Genomic DNA, 19959 nt, shown 5'->3' with positions numbered 1-19959 from the left:
GAGCTTGCTTGTCCCTTTCCTCCCTGCTTATGCTCACTCTCACTGTCTCTGTCCCTTTCTCTCTCTTTCACAAATAAACAAAATCTTTTTTAAAAAATTTAAAAATTGGGACTCCTGGGTGGTTCAGTGGTTGGGTGTCTACCTTCAGCTCAGGACATGATCCCGGGGTTCCGGGATCGAGTCCCACAACGGGCTTCCTGCAGGGAGCCTGCTTCTCCTTCTGCCTGTGTCTCTGCCTCTCTGTCTCTGTGTTTCATGGATAAATAAAATATATTTTAAAAACAAATTAAAAGTTAAAAACTTTGAGGTATCATTCACATATCAGAAAATTCAACCAGTTAAAATCAAACAGTTCAATGGCAACTATCATGACAGCCAATCCTGGAATATTTTCATCATCTCACAAAGAAACCTCATGCTCTAGCTATTTCCTTTATTCCCATTCTCACCCCCTCAGTCCGAAGTAACTGCTAATCTGCTTTCTGTCTCTATAACTTTACCTGTTCCGGAGTTTCATACAAAAAGGGGATCATATAGTATATGGTCTTTTATTTTTATTTTTATTTTTTTATTTTTTTATTTTTAAATTTTTTATTTATTTATGATAGTCACAGAGAGAGAGAGAGAGAGAGAGAGGCAGAGACACAGGCAGAGGGAGAAGCAGGCTCCATGCACCAGGAGCCCTACGTGGGATTCGATCCCGGGTCTCCAGGATCGCGCCCTGGGCCAAAGGCAGGCGCCAAACCGCTGCGCCACCCAGGGATCCCAGTATATGGTCTTTTATCACTGGCTTCTTTCACGCATGTTTTCAAGGTTGATGGTATTGTGGCATATATCAGTACTTAAATCCTTTTTATGACCAAGTAATACTCCATTGCATGGATATACTATGGTTGGTTTATCCATTTATAGTTAATGGACATTTGAGTTATTTCCATCTTTTGGCTGTTGTAGATGATGTTATAAACATTTGTTCATAACCAGGGTGCCTGAGTGGCTTAGTTGTTTAAGTGTCTACTGTCGGCTCAAGTCATGATCCCAGGGCCCTGGGATCCAGCACCAGTCAGGCTCCCTGCCAAGTGGGGAGTCCGCTTCTCCTTTTCTCTCTGCCCTGCCCCCCATGCTTGCATATGGCTCTCTCTCCCTTTCAAATAAAGTCTTTGAAAGAAAACATTTGTTACAAGTTTCTTTGTGGACATATGTTTTCATTTCTCTTGGATGTATACTTTGAGTGGAATTGCTGGGTCATATGGTAACTCTATGTTTAATTGTTTGAGGAGCTGTCAGTTTCTAAAAGCAGCTGCATCCCACAACAGTGTATGAGAGTTCTAATTTTTCCATATCCTTGCTATCACTTATTACTATCTGACTTTTTTTTTTTTTTTAAAACCGTAGCCATCCTCTTGGATGTGAAATGGTATCTCCTTGTGGATTTTATGTTCACTTCCCTGATGATTAGTGATGTTGAGCATCTTTTCACACGTTAATTGGTCTACCTTCTTTGGAGAGTTATACAAGTCCTTTACTAATTTTTAATTGGATTGTTTTTGTTGTTGAGTTGTAAGAATTCTTTATATATTCTGGATATTACCCTTTAGCAGATAGTTTGCAAATATTTTCTCTTATTGCATACAGGTTGCCTTCTCACTCTGTTGATTGTTTCTTTTTCTGTGCAGAACTTAAGTTTAATATAGTTACATTTGCGGGGATCCCTGGGTGGCGCAGCGGTTTAGCGCCTGCCTTTGGCCCAGGGCGCAATCCTGGAGACCCGGGATCGAATCCCACATCGGGCTCCCGGTGCATGGAGCCTGCTTCTCCCTCTGCCTATGTCTCTGCCTCTCTCTCTGTGTGTGACTATCATAAGTAAATAAAAATTAAAAAAAAATATAGTTACATTTGCTTATTTTTCCTTTTGTTGCTTGTGCTACTTTTGGTATCATGTCCAAGAAATTGTTGCCAAATCCAGTGTCATAAAGTTTTCCCCCTATGTTTTCTTTTAGGTGTTTTATAGTTTCATGTGTTATATTTAGGTCTTTAATCCAAAATTACTCCTTTCTTAAAGTGTTCTTTATATTATTGAGAAAGATATAAGAAGTGTTTCTTTAGTATGACTATGCCTACTTGCCTGCCTGCCTTCCAGATGTTTTTATTTTAAGGAATCTCTATACCCAGTGTGGGGCTCAAACCCACAACCCCAAGATCAAGAGTCCCGTGCTTCACCAACTGACCTGGCTAGGTGCCTCAGGAGCTTGTTGGTAGTTATTTTCCCTCCTTCTCTGCCTTATAGCTTGAAGATTATGGACTCATATTTTTGTTGTGCTAATGGAAGAATGATAATTCATTTGCAACAACACTTTCTTATTTACTTGATTAGCAGGAAGAAGATGAGCCTTAAGTCTGAACGCCGAGGAATTCATGTGGATCAGTCGGAGCTCCTATGCAAGAAAGGATGCGGTTACTATGGCAACCCTGCTTGGCAGGGTTTCTGCTCCAAATGCTGGAGGGAAGAGTACCACAAAGCAAGGCAGAAACAGATTCAGGAGGATTGGGAACTGGCAGAGCGGTAAAAGGACTTAAAATAGGGGTGTTTGAAAAAATAATAGGGGCGTTTGACCAGTGATATTGTTAGATATCTAGCTCTATCATTTTCACAATCCATTTTTCTCTCCTCTTGTGAGCTATTAGCAAGTCAGCTTAATATTAAGAGAAAAGCATTTTTTTTTACCCCTTTCTTCTCAGCATTTGGTGAATAGCTTTTAGTGATTTCTTCATTTTTGTCTTTTTCTTTTAATTATTTTGTGTTTAGAGTGTATTAGTCGGAGTTCTCTAACAGGCTTCTTAGAGTAGAAGATTGCAGATACATGTACTTCATAGTGTAGGTTAAATGCGGTAATATCTATGATGTCCCTAGCATAGTGCTCGGCACAGGGCTTTCATCAAGCATCATTTTCCTCATTCTTATAATATATCCAGCATGGCATCTGATGTGGTGATAAACATAATAGTAGAAACTTGTTGATTTGTATACATAGCCCTTGCATTTTGGGATTTTAACTTTTTCTTAAAAATGAGATTAGTCAAAAGTAGTTTATATTATCCAGAAATATGATTATGATAAAAACTAAAAGATGAAATGGCTGATGAGCATAGAGATGAATAAAATACCATGTATGATGTTAATTTTTTGCCAAAACATCCTAGAAACAGTAAAACTTCCAATAAAAGAAAGTCAGACTGAACTTTGACAGCATTTGCTAGTTTTTTATATCTAATCAGCCATATTTGTTGAGTGACTACTTCGCTAGCATCTGTGGTGAACTCAGAGAATTATAATGCATGCTCATTGTTTTCAGTAACTATATGGTCAAAATGAAAATGTAGACAAAGAACATTATTTTATCCAGTTTCCCACTGCACTATTCTCAGTAGCTGATCCTATTTCATGAGAAAGTGGAGGTCACTAGGCATGAATTTTAGCTTTCTCCCCTCTCCACAGCAAAATGTACTAATATCTTTATGTTAACTTCTGTTTTGTCTCAGAGGGAGGTGTGTCCCTATTCCATTCTCAGACTAACACTTCTAAGCTGTGATTTCCTTACTGTTTCTTACTGCTTCCATTTGCGACCTTGCTTGAGATTTTCTATAGCACTGTTTCTCATAAGAATCACCTGGAAACCTTATGAAAAGAGGCATCACTGGACCTCACCTTAGAGACTGATTTTAATAGGGTGGGAGTGAAGTTTGAGAATTTGCATTTCTAACAAGTTCATAGGTAATACTGCTGGGATCACCATATAGAGCCATTGTTCTATGGACAGCCTTTGAGATTTATTATAAATACCTCAAATTAAGCTCATCCTAGGCCAAATTTATCATTTTTATTTACTCTAATCCTCAGTCCCAACATTTCCTCCTACCTGTCCTTCATCCTGTGTCAATTAATGGCATCATAGTTTTATTCAGTTGGCTAAAAACCATTAGAATCATTCTTAATTTCTCCTTTACCTGCCACATTGTCTGTAACTGAGTGATAAGTAGAACTTATTCCAGCTCAGAGAAGTCTTTTGAATTTCACCCTTTCTCAGTTTCCAGGTCCTTATTTTCTCTCACTTAAATCTTTGTATTCTTAATTATTGCCCCTGAAGTTATCACATAGCTACCTGCATTACTTTTATAAAACACAGATCCGATAATGGCAATTTATTGGATTTACAGTCTTTCTTGGTCCCCACCACATGATGAAATCGAGGATTATAATGGATTTGGCATTCAAGGTTTCTTACCCTGGTCACACCATCAGTGACCATGCTAAACTTGGTCCACAAAAGAAACCACATGCCTTCACATTTTTAGTTCCCTCTCCGTGGAATGTCCTTTCGCTCAGAGGAACCGTGTTCATCTCTTCAGACCAGCCTAAATGTGACCATTGTAAAGCCTTGGGCTTCTTCAGCAGATTGAGTTGTTCTTCCCTATGTTCTCACGGCAGTCGGGTTTTACTCTCTACTGTAGGAGCTATCATATTATATGGTAATTATTTACTTACCTCTTTCTCCTTTTCAGCCTTGAGCTTGTTAGGGAAAATGACTAGAGTTTACTTCTTTTATGTAACCTTAGTTACATTTAGTTAGTTACAATGAATGAATATGATCCATGGAGAAGATCCCTTTTGAAGTCTAAACTATCCCATGGAGGGATAGTTTCTTATCATACACCTCAGACCTATTTGGTGTGTTTAGGCGCCAGTTCTAAAAATTTTAGATCCCCTTGCAATTCACTGAGTAATAATTTCAGATACAAGGAAAACTTAGAGGATGTGTGGCTCATTCTTAATCCTCTCTTGAATTGCAGACTTCAACGGGAGGAGGAAGAGGCTTTTGCCAGCAGTCAGAGCAGCCAAGGGGCCCAATCCCTTACATTTTCCAAGTTTGAAGAAAAGAAAACGAACGAGAAGACCCGCAAGGTTACCACAGTGAAGAAATTCTTTAGTGCTTCTTCCAGGGTTGGATCAAAAAAGGGTAATTTTCTTTCCTCTCTGCTCAAATGAGATACAGAATAGATCCACAGTGCCTGTGGGCTCTGCTTTTTAATAACTGTAAGCATTTAGGGGATAGCAACCCAGATTTGAAACTGAAATGGGATTTAAGGGTTAGAAAATATATAAAATTGAAAATCTTCTTTGATCAGAGGTCCTTGTGTGTTGGAGAAGCTTGTTTATTACTCTGTAGAAGTAATAAAGATAATTGAAATAATGTAGTTTTGTTTATAAAATGTATTATCATCCAAATATAGATCTTTTTGGATGTTTTCTTTTTTTGTGCCTTTAATTTTTGGATTCTGGTTTATTCTCCTTTGTATAATAGCCTTACTAACCATAACTTATTAGAAATGACTATATCTAGGCTTAAAGTTATGTAACAAAGAGGTTTTCTGAGTGCTTGAGAGAGAGCTTGCATCTTGAAGAAATATATAGAGAACACATAGGAAAAGGCTGGCTTTGAGCTTTTGGAAGGGTGAAAGTAACCCGTAGTAGATATTTTCTAGAGCATAGATTTGTATGTACATTATCTTTTTTGTCTGCTTCTTAAAATGCTATATACCTAGCAGAAGGATTGTCATCAAAGTTAAATGTGTTCTAACTGGTCAGCAGACGGGCTAGTTGAAGTGGCCTAGCTGGAAGCAAGAAAGAATGTCTGTTGTTAGGACTTAGTCTTTGAACCTTCATGTTGGTAGTCAGAGTTATGCAGTAAATTTGAAATGGTGATGGAGATGGGGCTGATGCTATCAGAAGAGATGTTTTGGACAAACCCCATCACCTCAGGTAGTTGTCAGGAATTTTTTTTTTGTCTGCCTGAAGATAGTGAAATGAACAATAATATCACACCTTAAGATCTTTGCTGGTCTTTCAGATTTAATGGCTGCTGTTTTGTCTTATTAGAAGGAGAAGTTACTTCTCAAAACACATTTCTTCTCTTTAATAATGCAAACCTTTAAATAATCTTTTTGTTCACATGATTAATTTGAAATTGTTTCTTGGTTGGCTGTCACTCCTAGCAGTTTTTTCTATTGTAATTAGAGAATAATCAGTACCTGTTAGAATTAAATTCAGAATGAATCTGGCTCATGATCTATTTATTAGGAGGTAGTGTAGCATGGTGGTTAAGAGCGTAAACTTTGGAGTCTCCTTGTTTGAGTCTCAATTCTGTAGTTTAATAGCTGTTGTGACCTTGAGTAAATCTCTTTAAGCTCTCTGTTCTGAGGGGCAGTAATACCTGCTGTAGGCATGTCTTAAGAATTAAATGAGCTGATGCAATTAAAAGCATTCAGCATAGCACCTGACAAACATAGTAAGTCTCCAATAAATGGTAGCTAGCTAGTTATTTATTTATTTATTTATTTATTTATTTATTTATTTATTTATTTAAAAAGATTTTATTTATTTATTCATGAGACACTGAGGGGTGGGGGCAGAGACACAGGCAGGGGGAGAAGCAGGCTCCATGCAGGGAGCCCAATGTGGGACTTGATCCCGGGACTCCAGAATCATGCCCTGGGCCGAAGGCTCAACCACTGAGCCACCCAGGGCTCCCAAATGTTAGCTATTTAAAAATACAAGTTGTTTTCCTGGTAGTATAAGGTCTACTAGTAAGGATCTCAGGGGTATTAGGGTCATTTATTCCTATTTAGCTTAAATTATGTTTCTTGCTTTGGGGAAGTTCTCATTAACCTTAGGAAATTATGATATACAATAAAGTGGTAAAATATGAAATAGCGTAGAAGTTATAAAACCAATGGCTTTAACTGCCTCATTTTATAAATAAATGACAGTATGAAATCCCATAAATATTAGGTAACTTACTCAAGGTCATATATTGTATTGTAGATTAGAACTCAAGTCCCCTAACTCCTGGCTCCATTTTTTTCCATTATATTCTTTGACCTCTTGTAAATACGTGTGTGTGTGTGTGTGTGTGTGTGTATCTGTATCTGTATGTGCATCTATATCTGTGGATAGACACTTGATGAGGTGTCTGTTACTGAAGTACATTACATTCTTACATTCAGTGCCTATCCTTGGTACTTTTAAAAAATTGTATCCTAAGAATATCTGTATAATATGCATTATATTATGAAAGAAGATTTGTACTTTAAAAGAGACAATTCCAAGTTGTTTTTATTTAAAAAAATTGTATTGGTATACTTCTTAGCTGCTTTTCTTTTCAAGTGGTAGACTGTTACCTTAGATTTTAATCTTTAGTTGTTTTGGTCTATAGAAATCATAAAGACCTCAAAGTATTGAAAAAAATTTAGGTGTATTAGAAAATAAGATCCTATTTGATCTTTGTAGACTACTTCTATAACTTTGCTAGATGAACTTTGCATTTCAGACTGATTATTTGGTCTTTGCCTGTTGGATAAGGTTGCCTGTACTACAAGTGGTTTTAATTTATTGATTCTCAACTAAAACAAGCCTTTTGTATTCTGTATTCTCTGTTTTACTTCATTAATACGTGATGCCTTTGCTCTTGATATTTTTCTTGCTTCTATCCGTGGCATGAAAGAAAGCTCTTAAACCAAGGCAGGTTGGTAGTAAACAGAACATAAATATAGCCTTCTAAGGAGTTTGAAGAATTGTAGTATCCTGTTAAGAGTTGGATGCCCTTCAGAAAAGGTTAATGGAATAGTTTTATTAAAGACTCCATTTACTTACAGTTTTTAAATTTCCAAAGTAAGGTTGAGAGAGCCATTATAACTTAATAGAGTAAGTCATAGTTGGTTGGCCATGTTGAAATACTTGCTGATTCATTTTGAAAGCCCTTTTTCTTTTAGAGCTCAAGTAGAATCTTGTTGCCCTGAATAGAATCTTACATGCGTCTTTCACAAACTAATCTAAAGGCAGTGCTCATAGGAAGACTATCTTTTCTTTTTTTTAGAATTAAAATACCAATTTTTCCAACCAGACCTTAGATTCTAAATACTAAGCTTCACTAAAGTGAACTCCTCAAGGGTTCCTTGGAGAAAAGACTGATTCAGGGGCTGGAGCAGGGAAAGAAGGGCTGTTCAAAATTTGGGGACATGTCAAAGGCCCAGAAGCCAGCTTCTGTGGATTCCCACTGGCCAAATTTGAGTATTAAATAAGGACAATAAATGGAATATACCTGACTGAATAAAATAATCCATTATTCCTTTCAACTAATAAAATAGATACATGATTAAAGGAGAAGAGAAAGCTCTCTCTTTTTAAGATTTATTAATTATTTATTAGAGAGAGAGTGCTCTAGAGTGTGGGGTGGGGGACAGAGGGAGATGGAGAGAGAATCTTGAACAGACTCCCTGCTGAGCAGCTGAGCACAGAGCCAGCTGGGGATAAAGATGCAGATGCAGGGCTCCATTTCATGACCCTGAGATCATGACCTGAGCTGAAATCAAGAGTTAGATCCTTAACCAACTGAGCCACCCAGGTGCCCAGAGAAAACTCTTTTGACTAATAAATATGGAAGGAGTGATAGAGATAGGAAATCACCATTTTGCAATCATTGCAGTAAGAATTGATTCAGGCAAATTTCATCAATCATTGTTAAATCTGGGGTGAGAGGAGAGTTTCTTAAGGAACAAATTATGAATATCATCTCAAAATAACTCCCGACAGCAAATTTATTAATTACAAATAGGAAAATGGTAGCTATGTAATTATGGGAAATGGACTTTATATACCTCCAGTTATAATACTTTGAGAACGTACCATGAATTATGTAATATTCAAGCTGAGAAGTTATAACCCAAATCCAGTCATGAGTAAACAGCAGAGAAACCCAAGTTGAAGGGTATTCAATAAAATGACTTGCCTGTATTCTTTAAAATTGTCAATATTATGAAAATAAAGGAAGGCTAGGAGTCCTTAGAGGTTAAAGGAGACTAAGTATATGTGACCACCAAATGAAGATGTGACCCTCAGTTGGATCCTGTGTAAGGAAAAAACCCACAGCACTTTTTTCAGGAACTATACCGTAGTAATGTAAAAGCGTATCCTTGTTATTAAGAAGCACTCATATTAAGGGATAAAGAGTATGATATATACAATACCTGAAATTTTTATTTATTTATTTTTAAAAAGATTTTATTTATTCATGAGAGACACACAGAGAGAGAGAGGCAGAGACACAGGCAGAGGGAGAAGCAGGCTCCAAGCAGGGAAGCTGATGTGGGACTCCATCCCTGGTCTCCAGGATCAGGTCCTGGGCCAAAGGTGGTGCTAAACTGCTGAGCCACCCAGGCTGCCCATTACCTGAAAAATTTAGAAAAACTTAGCAAAATGTTATAATTTCATGGATCTGAGTAAAGGGTATAAAGAGATTATTTTTTTAAAGATGTATTTATTTTTAGAGAGAGGGAGGGAGAGAATCTCCAGCAGATTCCCCACTGAGTGCAGAACCCCAGCAAGGAGCTTGATTACAAGCTCCTTGTAATCAAGGACCCTGAGATCATGACCCAAGCCAAAACCAAAAGTCGGACACTTAATCTCTGAATCACCCAAGTGTTCCTAAGGAAATTCTTTGTGTCAGTCTGGCAGCTTTTCTGTAAATTTGATATTATTTCAAAATAAGACTTAAAACCTTAATCCTCCAGCATTCAGTGCTGTCCCAAGACCTGAACTTTACATGTTAATTAAATAGAAGCATAGTGTTGATTACATCGTCTGAAGGATAACTAATGAATTGCTACTTTAATCATGAGGGCCACTTTGACATTTAGATGAAACTGAGGTAATGATTCCCCAAGTTCAATTTAGAACTGATTTTATAATTGTGACTATTTTCTGACTTTCCTTGGTAAGGACTATGAGAAATTTTTTCCCTGTACGGCATATTTGGTGTCTTTTATTCTTTGACACCAACTGGGTGGCCAAGAATTCAGTCTTTTTTCTAACACTAACTACCCAGAGTGAGAACGAACTTCACAGCCCAAAACCCACTGTCAAGGGCTCAGTCCCACAAGACTGCCCCTACCCCAGACATACCTCAGGAATCGGGGCACCCATACTTCTAACCAACCAGCTATAAGTCAAGAATTCCTACAAGGCTCTCCTCGGGTTTGACAATTTGTTAGAATGACTTATAGAACTCAGGAAAATAATTATAGTTTATTACAAAGACTACAACACAGGAATAAGCAAATGGAAGAGACGCAGAGAGCAAGGGGGGCCCACCAAGCTATCATGCCTTCTGTGGGCCATACACCAATGTGGAACTCCACAAACCTAATCATTTAGGTTTTGTTTTTTTTTTATTATTGTTAAAGATATTATTTATTTATTTACGAGAGACATAGGCAGAGAGAGAAGCAGGCTCCCTGCAGGGAGCCCAATGTGAAACTTGATCCTCCATGACCCCAGGCCCACTCCCTGAGCCAAAGGCAGACACTCAACCACTGAGCCACCCAGGCATCCCAATTTAGGGGTTTTTAAGGCAGCTTTGGTTCATAAGCATGATTGATTAAATCATTAATTGTCTATAGTTATGGAAAATTATTTAATGATACCTGTAAATATTACCATTATAATTCAAAAGCATATATTATTCTGCTTGGAAGGCTTTATTTTTTGTTATTACTTTTTGAAGTTTTTATTTTTATTTTTTTAAGATTTTATTTATTCATGAGAGACACAGAGAGAGAGAGAGGCATAGACACAGGTAGAGGGAGAAACAGGCTCCATGCAGGAAGCCCAACATGGGACTTGATCCTGGGTCTCCATGCCCTGGACTGAAGGCGGCACTAAACCGCTGAGCCACCCAGGCTGCCCTATTTTTATTTATTTTTTAAGATTTTATTTATTATTTGACAGAGAAGGCATGAATAGTGGGGGGGGCGGGGAGAGGGAGAGGGAGGAGCAGATTCCCTACTGAGCGGGGAGCCTGATACAGGACTCTATCCCAGGACCCTGAGATCTGTTATGGCAGATGCTTAACAGACTGAGCCACCCCAGTGCCCCTTAAGTTTTTATTTAAATTCCAATTAGTTAACATACAGTGTAATATTAGTTTCAGATATACAATCTAGTGATTTAACACTTCTGTACACACCCTGTGCTCATCATCGCAAATGCACTCTTCAATCCCTGTCACATGTTTTAACCCCTCCCCCCACCCACCTCCCCTCTGGTAACCATCAGTTCTCTGTAGTTAAGAGTCTGTTTCTCTCTCTCTTTTTCCCCTTTGCTCATTTGTTTTGTTTCTTAAATTGCTCACATGAGGGAAGTTATATGGTATTTGTCTTTCTAGGACTGACTTACTTAACATGATACTCTCTAGCTCCGTTGATGTCTTGCAAATGGCAAGATTTCATTTTTTTTTATGGCTGAGTAATATTCCATTGTGTATACACCACATCTTATCCACTCATCAGTCAGTGGACATTTGGGCTATTTCCATAATTTGGCTGTTGTAGATAATGCTACTATAAATATCAGGATGCATGTATTCCTTTGTTTTTTTTTTTTTGTTTTTTTTTTGTTTTTTTGCATGTATTCCTTTGAATTAGCATTTTTGTATTCTTTGGGTAGTGTGATTGTTGGATTGCAAGGTATAGTTCTATTTTTAACTTTTTTTTTCAGATTTTATTTATTCAGGGCAGCCCCTGTGGCACAGTGGTTTAGCGCCGCCTGCAGCCCGGGGCGTGATCCTGGAGACCCGGGATCGAGTCCCACGTTGGGCTCTCTGCATGGAGCCTACTTCTCCCTCTGCCTGTGTCTCTGCCTCTCTCTCTCTCTCTCTCTCTCTCTGCATCTCTGTGAATAAATAAATAAAATCTTTTTTTTTTTAAGATTTTATTTATTTACTCAGACACACAGAGAGAGAGACAGAGACAGAGAGGCAGAGACACAGGCAGAGAGAGGAGCAGGCTCCATGCAGGGAGCCCGACGTGGGACTTGATCCCGGGTCTCCAGGATCACGCCCTGGGCCCAAGGCAGCGCTAAACCGCTGAGCCACCCGGGCTGCCCTAAATAAATAAAATCTTAAAAAAAAAAAAGATTTTATTTATTCATGAGAGACACAGAGAGAGAGAGAGAGACACAGGCAGAGGGAGAAGCAGGCTCCCTGCTCCATTCTGAGAATGGAGAATTTCAGCCAAACTCCATTCTTGAGTGCAGAGCCTGTCACGGGGCTCCATCTCATGACCCCAAGATCATGACCTGAGCTGAAATCAGAGTTGCACCCTTAACCAACTGAGCCATGCAGGCTCCTCAGAAACTTTTTAAACTGAGTGTGTAGATAGGGAATGAAACACTCAATACTCATGGCAGACTGTTTATGCTTGAAATTAGTATTACTTATGTAATATGATATATACATATAGCATATATTTGTACATTATGTAATGTACTTTCTACATTAAAATTTTCTGTATTAAAGTCGAAGAGCAAGCAATCTCCATCTAGGTCCTAGCCAAAATATGATATAAGGGAAGTTATTCTTTTCTGTCTTTCCTTCTGAACACCCACTGGCTATCCAAAATGGCCTCATCTCCTTCTGTACCTGAACTCTGCCTCTCTCAGTTTCCACTCTGTAATCCAGACTTCAAACTTCTGATCTTTTATTGGGAGGTTGGTTTTTAGGAAGGTCAGAGAGAAACAGCCAAGTGTTAATTTTAATAATTTGTACTGGGATCCCTGGGTGGCGCAGCGGTTTGGCGCCTGCCTTTGGCCCAGGGCGCGATCCTGGAGACCCGGGATCGAATCCCACGTTGGGCTCCCGGTGCATGGAGCCTGCTTCTCCCTCTGCCTGTGTCTCTGCCCCTCTCTCTCTCTCTCTGTGACTATCATAAATAAATAAAAATTTTTAAAAAAAATGTAAAAAAAAAATTTGTACTAACTAATAACTAGAGAGCAGAAGTAACCTTTTTTTTTTTTTTTTTTTTTAAGATTTTGTTTATTTGCGAGAGACACAGAGAGAGAGAGACAGACAGAGACACAGGCAGAAGGAGAAGCAGGCTTCCCGCAAGGAGCCCAATATGGGATTCAATCCCGGCCCTCGGGGTCATACCCTGAGCCAGAGGCAGTCACCCAACCGCTGAGTCACCCAAGGTGTCCCCAGTATTAGTCTTGATTTACTTTTTTCTTTTGTAATTTAAGATTTTAATTATTATTGTTTTTAAGATTCTGTTTATTTGAGAGAGTGAAAGCATGCACACAAGGAACAGCAGAGGGGGAGGTAGAGAACAAGCAGGAGAGGGACCAGCAGACTACACTGAGTGTAGAGCCTGTCATGGAGCTTGATTGCAGGACCCTGAGATCATGACCTAAGCAGAAACCAAAAGTCCAACACTCAACCAACAGAGCTACCCAGGTGCCCCTAAGATTTTATTTTATTTTTTAAGAGCAGTTTTAGATTCACAGTAAAATTGAAAAGAGGTTGCAGAGATTTCCCATATGTCCCTTGCCCCCACACATGCACAGCCTTTTCCATTATCAGCATCCTGCACCAGAATGTTAAGTTTTGTGTTACAATTAGTAAACCTACATTGACACATCATTATCATCCATAGTCCATATTTTACATTAGGGTTCATTCACTCTTGGTGTTATATATTTTATGGATTTGGACAAATGTATAATGACATGTACCCACCATTATGGTATCATACAGGATATCTTATATTTTATTTTTAAAAGATTTTTATTCATTTATTCATGAGAGACACAGAGAGAGGCAGAGACACAGGCAGAGGGAGAAGCAGGCTCCTTATGGGGATCCCAATGCGGGACTTGATCCCAGGACCCCAGGATCATGACCTGAGCCAAAGGCAGATGCTCAACTGCTGAGCTACACAGGTGCCCTTTCATTTACATTTTGAAAGGATTTCTAAAGTCATTATCCGTCTTTGGAGAAAAGTATTTGTTGGAGGGAAGAGTATGCAGAAGCAAAGCAGTAAAGGGATGGCTAATGTTTCCCTACCCTTAACTGGCCTGCAGACCTCCCAAGTCACAGGGATTGGTGTTCCTTTGAAGAGTCTTCAGTCCTCTCTTTGGCATGCAGAGTTAATTACAGCATAGTGAAGAGCTTGGGCTTTGGAGTCCAGGCACATAGACCTGGGTTCAAATTCTAGCCTTTACCACTTAAGAAACTGCAACATTATGTAAGTTACTTAATAGGCTTGAATAAGGCCTCCTCTTCCTCATTTGTAAGCATCATAAATGTACCACTGTGTAGAGTAGTGAGGATTACACAAGAAAAACTGTAAAAATACTTAGCACGGGATCCCTGGGTGGCACAGTGGTTTGGTGCCTGCCTTTGGCCCAGGGCGCGATCCTGGAGACCCAGGATCGGGTCTCGCATCGGGCTCCCTGTGCATGGAGCCTGCTTCTCCCTCTGCCTGTGTCTCTGCCTCTCTCTCTCTCTCTCTCTCTGTGACTATCATAAATAAATAAAAATAAAAATAAATACTTAGCACGTAATAAACATTCACTATATGTAAATTATCTTTTTGTTGTTGTTAGATTGGGCATTCTTTTTTGTTGAGTGAAGAGTTCTATATATGTTATCTAGGTCAAGCTGGTTGATAGCATCGCTCAGGTGTTCTATCCTTACTAATATTTTTTGTCACCTATAATATCAGTTACCCAAAAGAATATTGAAACCTCCAACTGAAATTATGGATTTTTAATTTTTCCTTTCAGTTCTCTCCATTTGTGCTTCCTTTATTTTTTATCAATTTGTGCTTTATTTATGTTGAAGCTGCGTTATTAGGTGCATACACATTTAGTACTGCTATGTCTTCTTGAAGAATTAACCCCTTTTTCATTGGCAGATTCTCCTCTTTATCCTTGGTAATATTCCATGTTCAGAAATTTACTTTTTCCAATATTTGATATGACTATTCCAGCTCTTTTTGATTGTTTGGATGGCATATCCTTTTTGTTTCTTCAGTTTTTAATGTATCTGTGTCTTTATATTTAAAGTGGATTTCTGGGGATTCCTGGGTGGCTCAGCGGTTCAGCACCTGCCTTTGGCCCAGGGCGTGATCCTGGAGTCCTGGGATCGAGTCCCACGTCGGGCTCCCGGCATGGAGCCTGCTTCCCCCTCTGCCTGTGTCTCTGCCTCTCTCTCTCTCTCTCTCTCTGTCTCTCTCTGTCTATCATGAATAAATAAATAAAATCTTTAAAAAAAATAATAAAGTGGATTTCTTTTTTTAAAGATATTTATTTATTTATTTATTTGAGAGGGAGAGAGTACAAGTGGGGTGGAGAGGGAGGAAATGCAGAGGGAGAGGGAGAAGTGGATACCTCGTTGAGCAGTGAGCCATGGGGCTCGATCCTAGGACCCTGGGATTATGACCTGAGCTGAAAGCAGATGCTTAATTGACTGAGCCACCCAGGTGCACCTAAAGCAGATTTCTTACAAGATATATAGGGATCATGGACTGTTTAGGCTACTTATATTAGACTGTTTAGGCTGTTTATATTTATTGAAATTTTTGATAATATGGTACTAAAACTTAGCATCTTGGTCCTTGTCTTCTATTTATCCCATCTGGACTTAGTTATCTCCTCTTTTCCTACCTTTTTATTTATTTATTTATTTATTTATTTTTGAGATTTTTTTTATGATTACATCTTTATTTTCACTATTGGCTTATTAGATGTGCCTCTTTTTTTTTTAAGTGGCTGTTTTGAGGTTTAAAAAATATCTTAACTACTCTATATTCATAGTGTTATACCAGTTTATGTATTAGAATCTTACCAATAGTATTCTTAGATTTCTTCCTCCCATTCTTTGTGCTATTATTGTCTTACATTTTACTTATACATAGGATATAAATCCCACAATCCATTATTATTAATTTAGCTTTAAACAATTACCATCTAAAATTTTTTTTAATGAGAAAATGTTTTTTATATTTGCCATTGCTGATGTTCTTTGTTCCTGGCTGTTGGGAAATGAATTATTCCCATTTCCCCCATCTACCTCCAGTATCTGCAAACCATTATTTCATGTATTTTGTCTGATTTTCTAGTTGTTAAGGTAGTAAGGTAAATCCAATCCCTATTACTCCATCATGATTAGGAGTGGAAGTACCAGTTTGAGTGAAGGATTAAACTCTTTAAGTATTAAAGAATTTTTTCTAATCATACAGGATGTCAAGAAAAATTTTTGGTTTTCCATATTGGTAAAAAATGTTTCAGGAAGGATGTGGCCAATTTATAAGTTGAATTGTACTCTATTTATTTGCTTAGAAAATAAGTAGTACATTCAGATGGCTCAAAATGTGTATGGTCCCTCACCCATATAGTTTCTAGCCACTACGACCATTGTTCTCCCATATTCAGACAGTCTTTATCATTAGTTTCTGATGTGTTCTTATGTTCTTTTATTTTCATTTATAAACACATAAAATTTTATTACATATATTCTGCTCTATATAATGTCCCATTTTATGGATTAAACTACAATTTAGTCCCTTTTTAGTCTTCTCTTGTTATAAGTAGTACTAAAATGAGTGGCCTTGTACATATTTCATTTTGTGCATGTGCAGTTAATTTTTGAGAAATTGGGTCATAGGATAAATGTATTTTTAATTTTGATGATTATTGCCAAGTTATACTCCATTGCATTTATATCATTTTACACTCCCACCTCCATAGTATGAGAGTGCTTCCTCCTCAGCATATCTTCATTAACATCAGATGAAGATTTTTGTCTGTTAATTTTTAAAACAGCATGTCCTTTAGTTTTAAGTTGTGTGTTTGTTATCATGACGGAGATAGAGCATGTTTCCTGTGGTTAAGATCCAATTATGTTTCCTTTCTGTGCACTGTTAGAATTCTTTACCCATTTTCCTGTTGAACTGTTAGATTTTTTCTCTTCTTTATTTTTTAAGATTTATTTATTTATTTGAGAGAGAGAGAGTGCTTGTGAATGGTGGGGGTAGAGGCAAAGGGAGAGGGAAAGAGAATCCTCAAGTAGACTCCCTGCTGAGGGTGGAGCCCTATGTGGGGCTCAGTCTCCGGACCCTGAGGTTATGACCTGAGTTGAATTCAAGAATCAGCTGCTTCACCAACTGAGCCACCCAGACGCCCCAGACTTTTTTCTTCTTTATAGGACTTCTTTTACATTAAGAAAAGTAGCTCTTTGTGATATAGCTTATAAGTATTTTTTCCAGATTGTTGTATGACTTAGACCAGTAGTATTTTTAGCTACACATATAGTGGTTTTGTATGTGTGTGTGTGTTTTTCTTTTAGTATATGTGCTGCTGAAGCAAGCACATTTTTTTTCTTTTAAGGTGATTTTAGGGCTTGTACAGTTTGAATCATAGGATACACCTGATAATTTGAAAGATATGCAAATACTTCATTTAGAAAGATAACTATAAAGTGCAACTTTATTCTGTAACTACTTAATAGTATAGCTTGGAGGAGAAAGGGTGTTTTTGCTTTACTTTGAACATAAGTCTAACAGGTATCTCATAGTTTGATAATCAGTTATGTAATAATGAGAGAGAGATGGAATCTTTACCATAGTTAATAGTACATTCTTTTAGGTAGTCTAATGTGTTTATGTCTCTTGAATAATCCAGTCTTTTATAAAGATTATATTTATTATTTATTAGTGAGAGCATCAACAGTAGAGGGAGAGGGAGAAATGAGCTCCCTGCTGAGCAGGGAGCCTGATGTGGAGCTCGATCCCAGGACCCTGACCTGAGACGAAGGCAGACGCTTTAACCAATGGAGCCACCTAGGTGCTCCTTGAATAATCCAGTCTTCCCTTAAAATTTTAGTGCAGCTTCATCATTAAAATGTATCACAGGTACTATAAAGTTCAAAAAGTGGAATTATAAGAAGTTACTCTGAGAAAGCAGGTAATAAGTTGATTTCAGTACATTTAAAAGATACTTTGTCTTCTTATCTTTCTTTTTGTATAAGAAAGAACTTGTGAAGTTATGAGGTAATTTAATTTGTTACAGTTATTGAATTAGCACAGTTCAAAATGAGGAGGCTTGGAACGTGATCAGAGATCAGATGGTAGTTCGTGCTGTCCAAGAGCACTTAACTTTATCTTAACACCCTTATCTTTGTTCTATAAAGGTCCCATTTTACTTTCAGTGTATTAATTTGAAGAGGGGAAAGAGTTGTGCGGCCACTGAGTAGACAGTGTTTTATTTGTTTCGCTTTCCTCTTTGCTATATGTTCTGTCATGATTACTGTGCTACTTTTTGATATATTCTTTTACTTTGAGCAGTATTGCTTGAAAGCTGACTAGTGGGTAAATAATTGTTAGTCTCCATATAGAGTAGCCTTGTTGACAAGTAGAACGGATTTGGAAGATTATTTATTTATTATAATTTTATTTATTATTATTATTTTTTAGTTATTTAACATCTTATAAGTATCCTAACATTTTTGTGCTTCTACTGATTGTTATTTTACTTATTGACTAATTTTGTAACTCGTGTAGTTTTTGAGGAAGTTCAAGATAGTGGTGCTATTTCAGTATTTACAATGAAGTATGTAGATCAAAGCATGATATATTTTGGCTAAGAAAATATTAGAGTAACTTTTATTTGAATGGGAATATATATATAGTAGTTTTATCTGCTTGTAACTCCTAGTCATAAAATAGATTTAGCTCACTTTTTAAGTAAAGTTGTCCAAATATTTAAACATAAAGCAATTTAAATTCAAGTTTAACTTTGATTAAGTATAATTTAAATAATCTTAAGTTACATACTTAAAGTAATTCCATGCATGGATCTTCTATGTAATAAAACTCATTATGTTTAATTTTCCCAGCAGAAATTCAGGAAGCAAAAGCTCCCAGTCCTTCCATAAACCGGCAAACCAGCATTGAAACGGATAGAGTGTCTAAAGAGTTCATAGACTTTCTCAAGACCTTCCACAAGACAGGCCAAGAAATCTATAAGCAGACCAAGATGTTTTTGGAAGCAATGCATTACAAAAGGGTAGGTTGATAGTAACCACTTAGAAACATAGAGTTTTGATTTTAGGATAGGTCTTAGAGATAATCTAGTGTAACTTTGTCATTTTATACCTGGGAAAATCAAAACCCTGAGATATTACTTACCTAAGAAATGTCACTGATTCAAGTTAAAACCTAATTCCCAGGCTAGTACTTTTCCACTGCAACTCTGTGGTGTTTGGATCATCTTTGCATGGAAAGTCTGACGCCAACGCCACTTATATTGTGTGCTTTAGTAATAAGCCTTCCTAACTTGTCACCTTGTAAGTAGTATAAACCACCAAGACCAAAAACATAGTGTACCTTGAATTCTAAATAACAGTCATTAGATCAAGGAGCATTCATGTTAGCGTTTTTTGTTTTGTATTTGGATACAAAATACCTCTCCTTGCTCAGGTAGAGAAGGGAAACCTAGAATTTATATTTGGAAAGGTACCTTAACTATCCAGTTTCAGTCCCCTTATTATTATTATTTTTTTTTAAGATTTTATTTATTTGTTCATGAGAAACACGGGACGGGGTGTGGAGGGGAGGCAGGAACACAGGCAGAGGGAGAAGCAGGCTCCATGCAGGGAGCCCAATGTGGGACTCGATTCCAGATCTCCAGGATCATGCCCTGGGCTGAAGGTGGTGCTAAACCACTGAGCCACCCGGGCTGCCCTCAGTCCCTTTATTTTATAGGTGGGGAAGGTGAGAGCCAGAGAGGATAAGTGACTTGTTAAGGTTACACAGCCACATTCTGCCAGTGTCAAAACTAGAACTTGTGCCTTCCACATGTGTGTATTTAACCCATAATTTCTAAACTGTAATTTCAGTTGCAATAATTCATAAGACTACTTGTAAAGGGACTCATTTTTGTAAACAATCATCAATTTTATTTGTAATGTTCTTCACCTGTTAAACTCAGAATTAACTCTAAAATCCCCTTCTGTAAAGTGAGAAAGTCTTAAAAAAAAAAAAGAGGGATCCCTGGGTGGCACAGCGGTTTAG

At 37.7% G+C, this 19959-nt stretch overlaps 1 protein-coding gene across 5 annotated transcripts in view; it reads left to right on the top strand.

Annotated features, from left to right (window-relative positions):
• Window positions 1-19959, top strand: part of RABGEF1 (RAB guanine nucleotide exchange factor 1) — a 69015-nt gene that overhangs the window by 22027 nt on the left and 27029 nt on the right. For 3 of the 5 annotated variants that reach the window (XM_077908340.1, XM_077908342.1, XM_077908341.1), the window contains exons 2-4: window positions 2375-2563; window positions 4849-5015; window positions 18783-18952. In XM_077908340.1, coding sequence (XP_077764466.1) covers window positions 2385-2563; window positions 4849-5015; window positions 18783-18952 — 516 coding nt within the window. In that variant the 5' untranslated portion in view covers window positions 2375-2384. The remainder of the gene's footprint in view (window positions 1-2374; window positions 2564-4848; window positions 5016-18782; window positions 18953-19959) is intronic. The other 2 variants (XM_077908344.1, XM_077908339.1) reach the window with 2 other exon arrangements.

This window comes from Canis aureus, chromosome 8 (genome assembly GCF_053574225.1).
Source record: "Canis aureus isolate CA01 chromosome 8, VMU_Caureus_v.1.0, whole genome shotgun sequence".
NCBI classification, from domain to species: domain Eukaryota; kingdom Metazoa; phylum Chordata; class Mammalia; order Carnivora; family Canidae; genus Canis; species Canis aureus.
This window is presented reverse-complemented; position numbering and strand designations above follow the sequence as displayed.